This window comes from Topomyia yanbarensis, chromosome 2 (assembly GCF_030247195.1).
Source record: "Topomyia yanbarensis strain Yona2022 chromosome 2, ASM3024719v1, whole genome shotgun sequence".
In the NCBI taxonomy this organism is placed as follows: domain Eukaryota; kingdom Metazoa; phylum Arthropoda; class Insecta; order Diptera; family Culicidae; genus Topomyia; species Topomyia yanbarensis.
In genome coordinates, this window is record NC_080671.1 from 270,350,401 (window position 1) to 270,368,837 (window position 18,437).

General features: G+C 27.6%; 1 protein-coding gene across 8 annotated transcripts in view; it reads left to right on the top strand.

The window, feature by feature from the left end:
* Positions 1-18,437, top strand: part of LOC131678513 (innexin shaking-B) — a 1,756,176-nt gene that overhangs the window by 358,158 nt on the left and 1,379,581 nt on the right. For all 8 annotated transcript variants that reach the window (XR_009303664.1, XM_058958720.1, XM_058958722.1 and 5 more), the window contains exon 3: positions 12,567-12,732. Coding sequence is in view for 7 of the 8 variants with exons in the window: in XM_058958720.1 (XP_058814703.1) it covers positions 12,567-12,732 (166 nt within the window). In the remaining variant the exon portion in view is untranslated. The remainder of the gene's footprint in view (positions 1-12,566; positions 12,733-18,437) is intronic.

The window sequence follows — 18,437 nt, forward strand, 5'->3', positions numbered from 1 at the left end:
TCATTCATTTCATTCATTTCATTCATTTCATTCATTTCATTCATTTCATTCATTTCATTCATTTCATTCATTTCATTCATTTCATTCATTTCATTCATTTCATTCATTTCATTCATTTCATTCATTTCATTCATTTCATTCATTTCATTCATTTCATTCATTTCATTCATTTCATTCATTTCATTCATTTCATTCATTTCATTCATTTCATTCATTTCATTCATTTCATTCATTTCATTCATTTCATTCATTTCATTCATTTCATTCATTTCATTCATTTCATTCATTTCATTCATTTCATTCATTTCATTCATTTCATTCATTTCATTCATTTCATTCATTTCATTCATTTCATTCATTTCATTCATTTCATTCATTTCATTCATTTCATTCATTTCATTCATTTCATTCATTTCATTCATTTCATTCATTTCATTCATTTCATTCATTTCATTCATTTCATTCATTTCATTCATTTCATTCATTTCATTCATTTCATTCATTTCATTCATTTCATTCATTTCATTCATTTCATTCATTTCATTCATTTCATTCATTTCATTCATTTCATTCATTTCATTCATTTCATTCATTTCATTCATTTCATTCATTTCATTCATTTCATTCATTTCATTCATTTCATTCATTTCATTCATTTCATTCATTTCATTCATTTCATTCATTTCATTCATTTCATTCATTTCATTCATTTCATTCATTTCATTCATTTCATTCATTTCATTCATTTCATTCATTTCATTCATTTCATTCATTTTCATTCATTCATTTCATTCATTTCATTCATTTCATTCATTTCATTCATTTCATTCATTTCATTCATTTCATTCATTTCATTCATTTCATTCATTTCATTCATTTCATTCATTTCATTCATTTCATTCATTTCATTCATTTCATTCATTTCATTCATTTCATTCATTTCATTCATTTCATTCATTTCATTCATTTCATTCATTTCATTCATTTCATTCATTTCATTCATTTCATTCATTTCATTCATTTCATTCATTTCATTCATTTCATTCATTTCATTCATTTCATTCATTTCATTCATTTCATTCATTTCATTCATTTCATTCATTTCATTCATTTCATTCATTTCATTCATTTCATTCATTTCATTCATTTCATTCATTTCATTCATTTCATTCATTTCATTCATTTCATTCATTTCATTCATTTCATTCATTTCATTCATTTCATTCATTTCATTCATTTCATTCATTTCATTCATTTCATTCATTTCATTCATTTCATTCATTTCATTCATTTCATTCATTTCATTCATTTCATTCATTTCATTCATTTCATTCATTTCATTCATTTCATTCATTTCATTCATTTCATTCATTTCATTCATTTCATTCATTTCATTCATTTCATTCATTTCATTCATTTCATTCATTTCATTCATTTCATTCATTTCATTCATTTCATTCATTTCATTCATTTCATTCATTTCATTCATTTCATTCATTTCATTCATTTCATTCATTTCATTCATTTCATTCATTTCATTCATTTCATTCATTTCATTCATTTCATTCATTTCATTCATTTCATTCATTTCATTCATTTCATTCATTTCATTCATTTCATTCATTTCATTCATTTCATTCATTTCATTCATTTCATTCATTTCATTCATTTCATTCATTTCATTCATTTCATTCATTTCATTCATTTCATTCATTTCATTCATTTCATTCATTTCATTCATTTCATTCATTTCATTCATTTCATTCATTTCATTCATTTCATTCATTTCATTCATTTCATTCATTTCATTCATTTCATTCATTTCATTCATTTCATTCATTTCATTCATTTCATTCATTTCATTCATTTCATTCATTTCATTCATTTCATTCATTTCATTCATTTCATTCATTTCATTCATTTCATTCATTTCATTCATTTCATTCATTTCATTCATTTCATTCATTTCATTCATTTCATTCATTTCATTCATTTCATTCATTTCATTCATTTCATTCATTTCATTCATTTCATTCATTTCATTCATTTCATTCATTTCATTCATTTCATTCATTTCATTCATTTCATTCATTTCATTCATTTCATTCATTTCATTCATTTCATTCATTTCATTCATTTCATTCATTTCATTCATTTCATTCATTTCATTCATTTCATTCATTTCATTCATTTCATTCATTTCATTCATTTCATTCATTTCATTCATTTCATTCATTTCATTCATTTCATTCATTTCATTCATTTCATTCATTTCATTCATTTCATTCATTTCATTCATTTCATTCATTTCATTCATTTCATTCATTTCATTCATTTCATTCATTTCATTCATTTCATTCATTTCATTCATTTCATTCATTTCATTCATTTCATTCATTTCATTCATTTCATTCATTTCATTCATTTCATTCATTTCATTCATTTCATTCATTTCATTCATTTCATTCATTTCATTCATTTCATTCATTTCATTCATTTCATTCATTTCATTCATTTCATTCATTTCATTCATTTCATTCATTTCATTCATTTCATTCATTTCATTCATTTCATTCATTTCATTCATTTCATTCATTTCATTCATTTCATTCATTTCATTCATTTCATTCATTTCATTCATTTCATTCATTTCATTCATTTCATTCATTTCATTCATTTCATTCATTTCATTCATTTCATTCATTTCATTCATTTCATTCATTTCATTCATTTCATTCATTTCATTCATTCATTCATTTCATTCATTTCATTCATTTCATTCATTTCATTCATTTCATTCATTTCATTCATTTCATTCATTTCATTCATTTCATTCATTTCATTCATTTCATTCATTTCATTCATTTCATTCATTTCATTCATTTCATTCATTTCATTCATTTCATTCATTTCATTCATTTCATTCATTTCATTCATTTCATTCATTTCATTCATTTCATTCATTTCATTCATTTCATTCATTTCATTCATTTCATTCATTTCATTCATTTCATTCATTTCATTCATTTCATTCATTTCATTCATTTCATTCATTTCATTCATTTCATTCATTTCATTCATTTCATTCATTTCATTCATTTCATTCATTTCATTCATTTCATTCATTTCATTCATTTCATTCATTTCATTCATTTCATTCATTTCATTCATTTCATTCATTTCATTCATTTCATTCATTTCATTCATTTCATTCATTCATTCATTTCATTCATTTCATTCATTTCATTCATTTCATTCATTTCATTCATTTCATTCATTTCATTCATTTCATTCATTTCATTCATTTCATTCATTTCATTCATTTCATTCATTTCATTCATTTCATTCATTTCATTCATTTCATTCATTTCATTCATTTCATTCATTTCATTCATTTCATTCATTTCATTCATTTCATTCATTTCATTCATTTCATTCATTTCATTCATTTCATTCATTTCATTCATTTCATTCATTTCATTCATTTCATTCATTTCATTCATTTCATTCATTTCATTCATTTCATTCATTTCATTCATTTCATTCATTTCATTCATTTCATTCATTTCATTCATTTCATTCATTTCATTCATTTCATTCATTTCATTCATTTCATTCATTTCATTCATTTCATTCATTTCATTCATTTCATTCATTTCATTCATTTCATTCATTTCATTCATTTCATTCATTTCATTCATTTCATTCATTTCATTCATTTCATTCATTTCATTCATTTCATTCATTTCATTCATTTCATTCATTTCATTCATTTCATTCATTTCATTCATTTCATTCATTTCATTCATTTCATTCATTTCATTCATTTCATTCATTTCATTCATTTCATTCATTTCATTCATTTCATTCATTTCATTCATTTCATTCATTTCATTCATTTCATTCATTTCATTCATTTCATTCATTTCATTCATTTCATTCATTTCATTCATTTCATTCATTTCATTCATTTCATTCATTTCATTCATTTCATTCATTTCATTCATTTCATTCATTTCATTCATTTCATTCATTTCATTCATTTCATTCATTTCATTCATTTCATTCATTTCATTCATTTCATTCATTTCATTCATTTCATTCATTTCATTCATTTCATTCATTTCATTCATTTCATTCATTTCATTCATTTCATTCATTTCATTCATTTCATTCATTTCATTCATTTCATTCATTTCATTCATTTCATTCATTTCATTCATTTCATTCATTTCATTCATTTCATTCATTTCATTCATTTCATTCATTTCATTCATTTCATTCATTTCATTCATTTCATTCATTTCATTCATTTCATTCATTTCATTCATTTCATTCATTTCATTCATTTCATTCATTTCATTCATTTCATTCATTTCATTCATTTCATTCATTTCATTCATTTCATTCATTTCATTCATTTCATTCATTTCATTCATTTCATTCATTTCATTCATTTCATTCATTTCATTCATTTCATTCATTTCATTCATTTCATTCATTTCATTCATTTCATTCATTTCATTCATTTCATTCATTTCATTCATTTCATTCATTTCATTCATTTCATTCATTTCATTCATTTCATTCATTTCATTCATTTCATTCATTTCATTCATTTCATTCATTTCATTCATTTCATTCATTTCATTCATTTCATTCATTTCATTCATTTCATTCATTTCATTCATTTCATTCATTTCATTCATTTCATTCATTTCATTCATTTCATTCATTTCATTCATTTCATTCATTTCATTCATTTCATTCATTTCATTCATTTCATTCATTTCATTCATTTCATTCATTTCATTCATTTCATTCATTTCATTCATTTCATTCATTTCATTCATTTCATTCATTTCATTCATTTCATTCATTTCATTCATTTCATTCATTTCATTCATTTCATTCATTTCATTCATTTCATTCATTTCATTCATTTCATTCATTTCATTCATTTCATTCATTTCATTCATTTCATTCATTTCATTCATTTCATTCATTTCATTCATTTCATTCATTTCATTCATTTCATTCATTTCATTCATTTCATTCATTTCATTCATTTCATTCATTTCATTCATTTCATTCATTTCATTCATTTCATTCATTTCATTCATTTCATTCATTTCATTCATTTCATTCATTTCATTCATTTCATTCATTTCATTCATTTCATTCATTTCATTCATTTCATTCATTTCATTCATTTCATTCATTTCATTCATTTCATTCATTTCATTCATTTCATTCATTTCATTCATTTCATTCATTTCATTCATTTCATTCATTTCATTCATTTCATTCATTTCATTCATTTCATTCATTTCATTCATTTCATTCATTTCATTCATTTCATTCATTTCATTCATTTCATTCATTTCATTCATTTCATTCATTTCATTCATTTCATTCATTTCATTCATTTCATTCATTTCATTCATTTCATTCATTTCATTCATTTCATTCATTTCATTCATTTCATTCATTTCATTCATTTCATTCATTTCATTCATTTCATTCATTTCATTCATTTCATTCATTTCATTCATTTCATTCATTTCATTCATTTCATTCATTTCATTCATTTCATTCATTTCATTCATTTCATTCATTTCATTCATTTCATTCATTTCATTCATTTCATTCATTTCATTCATTTCATTCATTTCATTCATTTCATTCATTTCATTCATTTCATTCATTTCATTCATTTCATTCATTTCATTCATTTCATTCATTTCATTCATTTCATTCATTTCATTCATTTCATTCATTTCATTCATTTCATTCATTTCATTCATTTCATTCATTTCATTCATTTCATTCATTTCATTCATTTCATTCATTTCATTCATTTCATTCATTTCATTCATTTCATTCATTTCATTCATTTCATTCATTTCATTCATTTCATTCATTTCATTCATTTCATTCATTTCATTCATTTCATTCATTTCATTCATTTCATTCATTTCATTCATTTCATTCATTTCATTCATTTCATTCATTTCATTCATTTCATTCATTTCATTCATTTCATTCATTTCATTCATTTCATTCATTTCATTCATTTCATTCATTTCATTCATTTCATTCATTTCATTCATTTCATTCATTTCATTCATTTCATTCATTTCATTCATTTCATTCATTTCATTCATTTCATTCATTTCATTCATTTCATTCATTTCATTCATTTCATTCATTTCATTCATTTCATTCATTTCATTCATTTCATTCATTTCATTCATTTCATTCATTTCATTCATTTCATTCATTTCATTCATTTCATTCATTTCATTCATTTCATTCATTTCATTCATTTCATTCATTTCATTCATTTCATTCATTTCATTCATTTCATTCATTTCATTCATTTCATTCATTTCATTCATTTCATTCATTTCATTCATTTCATTCATTTCATTCATTTCATTCATTTCATTCATTTCATTCATTTCATTCATTTCATTCATTTCATTCATTTCATTCATTTCATTCATTTCATTCATTTCATTCATTTCATTCATTTCATTCATTTCATTCATTTCATTCATTTCATTCATTTCATTCATTTCATTCATTTCATTCATTTCATTCATTTCATTCATTTCATTCATTTCATTCATTTCATTCATTTCATTCATTTCATTCATTTCATTCATTTCATTCATTTCATTCATTTCATTCATTTCATTCATTTCATTCATTTCATTCATTTCATTCATTTCATTCATTTCATTCATTTCATTCATTTCATTCATTTCATTCATTTCATTCATTTCATTCATTTCATTCATTTCATTCATTTCATTCATTTCATTCATTTCATTCATTTCATTCATTTCATTCATTTCATTCATTTCATTCATTTCATTCATTTCATTCATTTCATTCATTTCATTCATTTCATTCATTTCATTCATTTCATTCATTTCATTCATTTCATTCATTTCATTCATTTCATTCATTTCATTCATTTCATTCATTTCATTCATTTCATTCATTTCATTCATTTCATTCATTTCATTCATTTCATTCATTTCATTCATTTCATTCATTTCATTCATTTCATTCATTTCATTCATTTCATTCATTTCATTCATTTCATTCATTTCATTCATTTCATTCATTTCATTCATTTCATTCATTTCATTCATTTCATTCATTTCATTCATTTCATTCATTTCATTCATTTCATTCATTTCATTCATTTCATTCATTTCATTCATTTCATTCATTTCATTCATTTCATTCATTTCATTCATTTCATTCATTTCATTCATTTCATTCATTTCATTCATTTCATTCATTCATTCATTTCATTCATTTCATTCATTTCATTCATTTCATTCATTTCATTCATTTCATTCATTTCATTCATTTCATTCATTTCATTCATTTCATTCATTTCATTCATTTCATTCATTTCATTCATTTCATTCATTTCATTCATTTCATTCATTTCATTCATTTCATTCATTTCATTCATTTCATTCATTTCATTCATTTCATTCATTTCATTCATTTCATTCATTTCATTCATTTCATTCATTTCATTCATTTCATTCATTTCATTCATTTCATTCATTTCATTCATTTCATTCATTTCATTCATTTCATTCATTTCATTCATTTCATTCATTTCATTCATTTCATTCATTTCATTCATTTCATTCATTTCATTCATTTCATTCATTTCATTCATTTCATTCATTTCATTCATTTCATTCATTTCATTCATTTCATTCATTTCATTCATTTCATTCATTTCATTCATTTCATTCATTTCATTCATTTCATTCATTTCATTCATTTCATTCATTTCATTCATTTCATTCATTTCATTCATTTCATTCATTTCATTCATTTCATTCATTTCATTCATTTCATTCATTTCATTCATTTCATTCATTTCATTCATTTCATTCATTTCATTCATTTCATTCATTTCATTCATTTCATTCATTTCATTCATTTCATTCATTTCATTCATTTCATTCATTTCATTCATTTCATTCATTTCATTCATTTCATTCATTTCATTCATTTCATTCATTTCATTCATTTCATTCATTTCATTCATTTCATTCATTTCATTCATTTCATTCATTTCATTCATTTCATTCATTTCATTCATTTCATTCATTTCATTCATTTCATTCATTTCATTCATTTCATTCATTTCATTCATTTCATTCATTTCATTCATTTCATTCATTTCATTCATTTCATTCATTTCATTCATTTCATTCATTTCATTCATTTCATTCATTTCATTCATTTCATTCATTTCATTCATTTCATTCATTTCATTCATTTCATTCATTTCATTCATTTCATTCATTTCATTCATTTCATTCATTTCATTCATTTCATTCATTTCATTCATTTCATTCATTTCATTCATTTCATTCATTTCATTCATTTCATTCATTTCATTCATTTCATTCATTTCATTCATTTCATTCATTTCATTCATTTCATTCATTTCATTCATTTCATTCATTTCATTCATTTCATTCATTTCATTCATTTCATTCATTTCATTCATTTCATTCATTTCATTCATTTCATTCATTTCATTCATTTCATTCATTTCATTCATTTCATTCATTTCATTCATTTCATTCATTTCATTCATTTCATTCATTTCATTCATTTCATTCATTTCATTCATTTCATTCATTTCATTCATTTCATTCATTTCATTCATTTCATTCATTTCATTCATTTCATTCATTTCATTCATTTCATTCATTTCATTCATTTCATTCATTTCATTCATTTCATTCATTTCATTCATTTCATTCATTTCATTCATTTCATTCATTTCATTCATTTCATTCATTTCATTCATTTCATTCATTTCATTCATTTCATTCATTTCATTCATTTCATTCATTTCATTCATTTCATTCATTTCATTCATTTCATTCATTTCATTCATTTCATTCATTTCATTCATTTCATTCATTTCATTCATTTCATTCATTTCATTCATTTCATTCATTTCATTCATTTCATTCATTTCATTCATTTCATTCATTTCATTCATTTCATTCATTTCATTCATTTCATTCATTTCATTCATTTCATTCATTTCATTCATTTCATTCATTTCATTCATTTCATTCATTTCATTCATTTCATTCATTTCATTCATTTCATTCATTTCATTCATTTCATTCATTTCATTCATTTCATTCATTTCATTCATTTCATTCATTTCATTCATTTCATTCATTTCATTCATTTCATTCATTTCATTCATTTCATTCATTTCATTCATTTCATTCATTTCATTCATTTCATTCATTTCATTCATTTCATTCATTTCATTCATTTCATTCATTTCATTCATTTCATTCATTTCATTCATTTCATTCATTTCATTCATTTCATTCATTTCATTCATTTCATTCATTTCATTCATTTCATTCATTTCATTCATTTCATTCATTTCATTCATTTCATTCATTTCATTCATTTCATTCATTTCATTCATTTCATTCATTTCATTCATTTCATTCATTTCATTCATTTCATTCATTTCATTCATTTCATTCATTTCATTCATTTCATTCATTTCATTCATTTCATTCATTTCATTCATTTCATTCATTTCATTCATTTCATTCATTTCATTCATTTCATTCATTTCATTCATTTCATTCATTTCATTCATTTCATTCATTTCATTCATTTCATTCATTTCATTCATTTCATTCATTTCATTCATTTCATTCATTTCATTCATTTCATTCATTTCATTCATTTCATTCATTTCATTCATTTCATTCATTTCATTCATTTCATTCATTTCATTCATTTCATTCATTTCATTCATTTCATTCATTTCATTCATTTCATTCATTTCATTCATTTCATTCATTTCATTCATTTCATTCATTTCATTCATTTCATTCATTTCATTCATTTCATTCATTTCATTCATTTCATTCATTTCATTCATTTCATTCATTTCATTCATTTCATTCATTTCATTCATTTCATTCATTTCATTCATTTCATTCATTTCATTCATTTCATTCATTTCATTCATTTCATTCATTTCATTCATTTCATTCATTTCATTCATTTCATTCATTTCATTCATTTCATTCATTTCATTCATTTCATTCATTTCATTCATTTCATTCATTTCATTCATTTCATTCATTTCATTCATTTCATTCATTTCATTCATTTCATTCATTTCATTCATTTCATTCATTTCATTCATTTCATTCATTTCATTCATTTCATTCATTTCATTCATTTCATTCATTTCATTCATTTCATTCATTTCATTAATTTCATTAATTTCATTAATTTCATTAATTTCATTAATTTCATTAATTTCATTAATTTCATTAATTTCATTAATTTCATTAATTTCATTAATTTCATTAATTTCATTAATTTCATTAATTTCATTAATTTCATTAATTTCATTAATTTCATTAATTTCATTAATTTCATTAATTTCATTAATTTCATTAATTTCATTAATTTCATTAATTTCATTAATTTCATTAATTTCATTAATTTCATTAATTTCATTAATTTCATTCATTTCATTCATTTCGTTCATTTCATTCATTTCATTCATTTCATTAATTTCATTCATTTCATTCATTTCATTCATTTCATTCATTTCATTCATTTCATTCATTTCATTCATTTCATTCATTTTATTCATTTTATTCCTTTCATTCCTTTCATTCCTTTCATTCCTTTCATTCCTTTCATTCCTTTCATTCCTTTCATTCCTTTCATTCCTTTCATTCCTTTCATTCCTTTCATTCCTTTCATTCCTTTCATTCCTTTCATTCCTTTCATTCCTTTCATTCCTTTCATTCCTTTCATTCCTTTCATTCCTTTCATTCCTTTCATTCCTTTCATTCCTTTCATTCCTTTCATTCCTTTCATTCCTTTCATTCCTTTCATTCCTTTCATTCCTTTCATTCCTTTCATTCCTTTCATTCCTTTCATTCCTTTCATTCCTTTCATTCCTTTCATTCCTTTCATTCCTTTCATTCCTTTCATTCCTTTCATTCCTTTCATTCCTTTCATTCCTTTCATTCCTTTCATTCCTTTCATTCCTTTCATTCCTTTCATTCCTTTCATTCCTTTCATTCCTTTCATTCCTTTCATTCATTTCATTCATTTCATTCATTTCATTCATTTCATTCATTTCATTCATTTCATTCATTTCATTCCTTTCATTCCTTTCATTCCTTTCATTCCTTTCATTCCTTTCATTCCTTTCATTCCTTTCATTCCTTTCATTCCTTTCATTCCTTTCATTCCTTTCATTCATTTCATTCATTTCATTCATTTCATTCATTTCATTCATTTCATTCATTTCATTCATTTCATTCATTTCATTCATTTCATTCATTTCATTCATTTCATTCATTTCATTCATTTCATTCATTTCATTCACTTCATTCATTTCATTCATTTCATTCATTTCATTCATTTCATTCATTTCATTCACTTCATTCATTTCATTCACAGAACAGAACTAGAAACTGCAAACTTATGAACGAGTTCTTCAAACTAATGAATGATCCAACAGTGATAACAGTGTAAGAAATGTCTCATCCCACTGCTAGGTGGATTAAGTTGGTTTTTTGGTTATATTTTAAATTTCAGTTTCATCACTTAATACGATTACTTGCAAGCATTTTCTTAAACCTATATCCAATTTTTATATTTGTGTAGAACCAGCGAATAATATTGTTTTGCTTTTGTCAAAATGTAACGTTAAATTTGAGCTAGAAGCTCAAGTATCATTCTTTAATTTTGGCATAAAGTAGCCCTCGTGGCGTAAAGTAACCCCCGATGACGGCACCTTAACAATTCCTTTTTTATGCATAAATTTGTTTTGTAGATGAGAATTTTTTAATACAATTTTTATGGTTTAAGATAGTGATTTTTTAAGAAAACGTTCTCGAATACTGGAAAAAATATTATTCATTAAACTTATCGTTATGGTTCGAGGAATACTCATATACCAATGGATTTTTTTGAGTTTTGGGATTTTACTTGATCTATTGGCCTTCAAACGTGATCACCGCAAACCTCTTTAATAAAAGCCATATCTACGCTAAATTATCAATACATTTTTACAAAATTATGCTAATTTATTTTGTTGAAAAGTGTGCTACTAAAATACTACAAGTTTTATGTAATGAAATCATTGCTTTATGCCTTTACGTAAATTCAAACTTTCTTGACATTTTTCTCACAAAAAGGTATGTAATCCCTTAACTATATATTTAAAGAAATCACGGAAAAACAATGCATTTTACCTCGGTCAACCCTTACGCCTATCTGATCAATTCGTTCCAACTCAGTTGCGCACATGCGATAAGTAACACATTGCAAGCGCTCTAAACGAATGTCTGTTTTCTGTGTTTATATTATTGAATGTTGCTACTGTGAACTTCTGTTATAACTTTATAGTTCCTTGTAAATATTGATAAACAATAATTGTTTTTAGAATAATAACCATTATTTTCATATAATATTTTCTGTGTCTTCGTCAGATCATTTTCCAAGAAAGTAAAATCTCAGCTGGTTGAAGGAGTGCCATCGTTCTTTCGCAGAAATCAAGGGGGCGCACAACAAAGAGCCCCCATTAACTCACCATCCAGTAGTAATATGGAGTTTCTAAGAGGCGTTTATGCTTTTATGCAAGTGAGCAGATCATCGGTAAGTGTTTTCTCTCAATGCATTAATTCAATTTTAATAATGTACCTTTAATCTTAGAAATAGCTTCAAATCTATTTGCACCTTTTACATTTCTTATAAAAGAATTCGCTCAAACTTTCAAGATTTTTTCCGAGGCCCGGAGGGCCGAGTCTTATATACCAATCGACTCAGCTCGACGATTTGGGACAATGTCTGTGTGTGTGTAACGGACAAACTCTCATTCGTTTTTCTCAGCAATGGCTGAACCGATCTTATCCAAACCAATTTTAAATGAAAGACCTATCAAACAGTAAGAACGCTATTAATTTGTTTTTGATTCTGATGTTTAGTTTCCAAGATATGAATGTTCAAATGTGCAAAATGGCGTTTTTTGCAGTTTTTTTTGAATTATCTGCCAAAATTGACAACATAGATTAACAACGAATACCTTTCGAACAAGCTATAGTTTGTTGAAATCGGTCTATTTTCAAAAGAGATATTTAACATTAAATGCGCACGAAATCTTTTATCATTTCCCATTGCCAGAAATATGATCAAAAACATGTAATCTATTATTAACGCCAAAACGACTAATTTTAGGTCAATAGTATCTTCGGAGAATTTTATAGAGACAATATGCCCTTTCTTTTGATATTGTATTTTTGCTGATTAATCCCCCTACGAGTGAGATATTTTCAGAGATTTTCTTGGACATGATTGTATTGAAATGATGCCTTCAGCAAATAGCTCTTACTTTTGCGAATAACTTTACTGCAGACATCAAATGTCTATTTTGAATACTTTAAAAGTTATGGCTTGTTGTTTGTGGATTACCCTTTGTCGCCTATTTATTGTTCAATATAGTAATAATCCATTTAAATAAGCCAAACAATATTTTGATATAACGAATTTTGTATTTCATTTTTCTATCTACAAACGCTAGAAATAATCACAGAACAATTCCAAGTTGTCTGGAAAGAACTTGAAAACTTATCAGTGCAAAAATGTTCATTTGCGCGAACCTTCTGACTGCAATTTTTCTAACTTAGAACCATCGGATCGATCTGAAACATATCGGAAATTGAAAAGCGAAATAAATAACTCCAAGCAACGGCGTAGCCAAGAGAAGATTTTGGGGTTTAACACCATACAACCCCTGCCCCCCTCGCACCCAAAAAAATTGGATTGAAGTTGAAAATATATTGATGCTGTCTGATTTAATTCAATATTACAATAACAATTATTTGATCCGTACATTGATAACCTGTTGTCGCAAACATCATGAGGACTTTTGATAAATTGTCGGAATGGGGTCCTGATATGTAACTGATCTGTAGGTCTTGATTTCACGGTTGTCTAATAGCATCAATATCAAATTCCTGCCTGAAAACATTCCAATAGAAAATTCCAGAGTTCTGTAATCAATCATAATCCTCTGATTTCTTTTAAAATTGAGCTCGCTTTTGTAGAGATGTACTGTAATAAGGGCCTTTATTTAATAGAAAGCGAAGTTGAAATTGATTTAATGTCTATGAAACATAGAACTGCTCACCAAACAATGCATAACTTTCAACATTTGCTAAAAATGTTTTTGACTTTCTCATTCACTCTAAAATTCGTCAATCTAATCTCGACCCGGAGGGCCGAGTGTCATATGCCAATCGACTCAGTTCGTCGAGATCGGAAAATGTCTGTGTGTGTATATGTGTATGTGGAAAAAATGTGACCTCTGTTTCTCAGAGATGGCTGGACTGATTTGCACAAAGTTAGTCTCAAATGAAAGGTACAACCTTTTCATCGGCTGCTGTTGATTTTTTTATTGACAGGACTTCCGGTTCCCTGGTTACGAGTTGAAGAGTGCAATCACACTACAAATTCTCATATAAACTGAAATGAAAAATTTTCAAAATCAAATTTGTATTTTTGATGCCAGATGACTTTAAAATGCATAAAACATTGAGATTTGATGTAAACTTGAAAAAAATAATGACTTTGGTACATTTTTGCCTTTCTCATATAGAAAGGTTTTGCAATCACTCTAAAAATCGTCAATAATACCGGCCCGGAGCGAGTATGCAGTAAGAGTTGCTACTTTAAAATTAAAAATAGTTTAAAATTTCTTAACAAGTTGAAAATTTTCGGCAGGACCCGGACCTCCCGGATCTTTCTCCATGATCCGCCGTTGGTTTCAAGCGATGTTTCAGTATCACATAGTATCTCAAGATCGTGGCTGTCGATCCGTTGTATGTATGTGATTGCATTCAAGTCGTCGTTACAGTTCGGTCGCGTTTCCATTTGCGCCGTTTAAAGTTTAACCGTGCGTGTTTTAATTTGTATTGTTTTCATTTATCATTGCTACGTAAGTAAAACATGCCGTGCGCGATTAATAATTGTACAGTGAGTGACGACAAACATGTGTGGTACTGCCATGGATCATGCGGGAAAAAATTCCACGCTGCATGCGTTGGTGCTCAGAGGAATCATGAGCAAAGAATACTAACATACATGCTGCCAATATGCTACGAGTGCCAGAAGCGTCTCGTGATGGAGTTAAATTTCGATAAACTGTACAGACAACAACAAGAAGCCATCAACCTCAACAAGCTAGTTATGGAGTCGAATCACAAACTCACATCCACATTTAGCAACTTCAATGTCCGAGATGGATTTGAATGTATCGAAATGCTCTTAAACGAGTTGAAAGGCGAAATTAAAACAACTGCAGCTAATCATAATAACGCGGTTGCACACATAGCCAAAACCTCGGAGTTGTGGAATGAGCTGGCTGCTTCCAACAAAACTGGCAAAACTGATGTCGTTGCCACAAAAAATCACTTAACATCATTATTCGACATATCGATGAAAGCTACGAAAAACAACATCGCAGCCTATGTCAATGAACTGACCACCGATATGACACGCGAGTTGAAACAAATTTGTTCAGAAATTGAAAAGGTCCGCAGCGTGATAACTGACATGGCTAACAACTGTTCGGCTCAGAATATGAATTATGTAAACCCAATATTCACGGATGATATTATCGATGAGTTAAAGCAAATTTCTAGTGCAGTAAACTCACTGGAACAAAAGACTGCTGCTTCACCCGCAACAGATTCCTCCCCTAGTTTAGAGGCTGAGATGTCCGTCGAGGCAGCCAGTAGCTCAGGCTGGCGTTTCCTTGGCAACTCTAAGGTATGGAAGGCTGATTGGTCCGAATACGACGCACGTAAATTGCGTCGTCTCAATCAACAAAAAGCGGAGGAGAAAGCAAGAATAAAGAAGAAACGGAATAAACAGAGGCCCGCTAATGCACTTGACACCACCCGAAACAGTAATAATAATACTAAGCGTCGCAAGAATCACGGTTACAAGCACCACACAATTTTCGACAAAAATAACGGATGTAATTACAACCACAGCAGATTTGCGTACCACGATAACAAACGCCGTGACATCGACAATCTTCCGTTGGATAGAGAGCTACTGGCTGAGGCAAAGAAACGTTTTTCGAGGCCACCTTCAACTTCGTTCAGACCTACCATTGCATTCCACAGAGGTGATGTTTTAAACCCGTGCCCTACCGACCAACCTAGCACCTCACATCGAACAGCTGCTGCCACACCTATGTACCCCTCCGGAATTGGCGCCTGTCAGTGTTTTTGCCGCTATCGACGCGCTCATTAGAGCAAGATAATAATGAATTGACAAATAATATTGCGATTCAAGATTTAGAAGAGGTAGAGCTAGGTCTAATTAATTCCCATTCAACTAACACTTCTCCTAGAGAATCTCAGTCAAGAACAGAAATCTTGGTCTATTGCCAAAACTTTAACCGCATGAAAAGTGCAGCTAAGATGAATGTGATTCAAAACAAAATATTAGGTTGTCATTATTCCGTAATTTTAGCAACTGAGACTAGTTGGGACGAAACAGTGAGAAGTGAAGAAGTTTTCGGGAGCAATTACAATGTATTTAGGGATGACCGTGATTGTCATGTATCTGGTAAGAAGTCAGGAGGGGGCGCTTTGATTGCGATTTCAGCAAAACTAAATGCAGAAGTTATCAAAACTATAAAATCAAAAGAATTCGAGCATGTGTGGGTGAAAGTACATGTTAAAGACGAAACTCACGTTTTCGCTTCGGTGTATTTTCCTCCAAATTTTGCTCGAAAAACGACTTACGAAAAGTTTTATCATGCTGCTGAATGCATTATTAATAGTCTTTCCCCGCACGTAAAAGTTCACATATATGGCGATTTCAATCAACGCGGTATTGATTTCATACCAGATGCTGATAATGAGAGCATCCTACTTCCTGTTGTAGGGGAAAATGAAACTTTGCAGTTCATTTGCGATAAATCTGCCAGTTTAGGACTTAATCAAATAAATCACATAAGAAATCAGCGACATTGCTATTTAGATTTATTAATGACGAATATAGACGAAGACTTCTGTGTAACGGAATCACTTACTCCCTTATGGAAGAATGAAGCTTATCATACAGCCATTGAGTTTTCTATATTCTTGCATGTTAACGACAGACCTGGTGATAGTGAATTTGAGGAGGTATTTGATTACGAGTCCGCTAACTATGAAAGCTTGAGGCAAAAAATTAATGCAATAAACTGGCAAATGATTTTAAGAAATGAAGAAAATGTTGAAGCTGCCGTAGACATATTCTACAAAATATTATTTGAAGTCATTCACGAAGATATACCATTGAAAAGAAGAAGGCGTCACTATAACTCAAAACATCCCATCTGGTTTAATAGAGAAATCAAAAATTTAAAAAATCGTAAGCAGAAAGCACACAAAATCTACAAAAAATACAACAGCGAAGATAACTTAACAAATTATTTAAATCTATGCGATCAATTGAACCTTGCCATTGATATCGCGTTTGAAGAGTACAATGCAAGAACAGAACGCAATATAAAAACTTGCCCAAAAAACTTCTTTAATTACGTAAAAACTAAAATAAAATCGGATTATTTCCCAACAGAAATGCATCTTGATGGAAAGGTAGGCGATAACTCAGAGGAAATCTGCAATCTTTTTGCAACATTCTTCCAGGAAGTTTACACTACATTTTCAGAGAAGGATCGAGAGCGTGAATACTTTTCATTCCTCCCAGAACTTTCAAGAGATATTAACATTAAACAGATAAAAGTACATACAATCATGGATGCCTTAAAAAACTTGGATAGCTCTAAAAGCCCTGGACCTGATGGCGTTCCACCGGTGTTTTTAAAAACTTTGTCAATAGAACTAACCGCTCCTTTATTTTGGCTTTTTAACATGTCTCTAGAATCAGGTTGTTTTCCTAAAACATGGAAAAGCTCTTTCCTAGTTCCAATTTTTAAAAATGGTAAAAAATCCGATGTGCGTAACTATCGTGGAATAGCTATCATCTCGTGCATTCCCAAGATTTTCGAGGCGATTGTTAATGAAAATTTATTCCACCAAATCAAGAACAGAATTACCCATGTGCAACATGGTTTTTTCAAAGGGCGTTCTACAAGTACAAATCTACTCGAATTCATTAACTACACATTAACAGCAATGGATAACGGAAACCACGTTGAAGCTCTTTATACAGATTTTAGCAAAGCATTTGATCGCATCGACATACCCATGCTACTTTTTAAATTAGAAAAAATGGGGTTTGAGCCAGGACTTCTTACATGGGTACAATCATATCTTACAAATCGTGAACAAGCTGTTAGA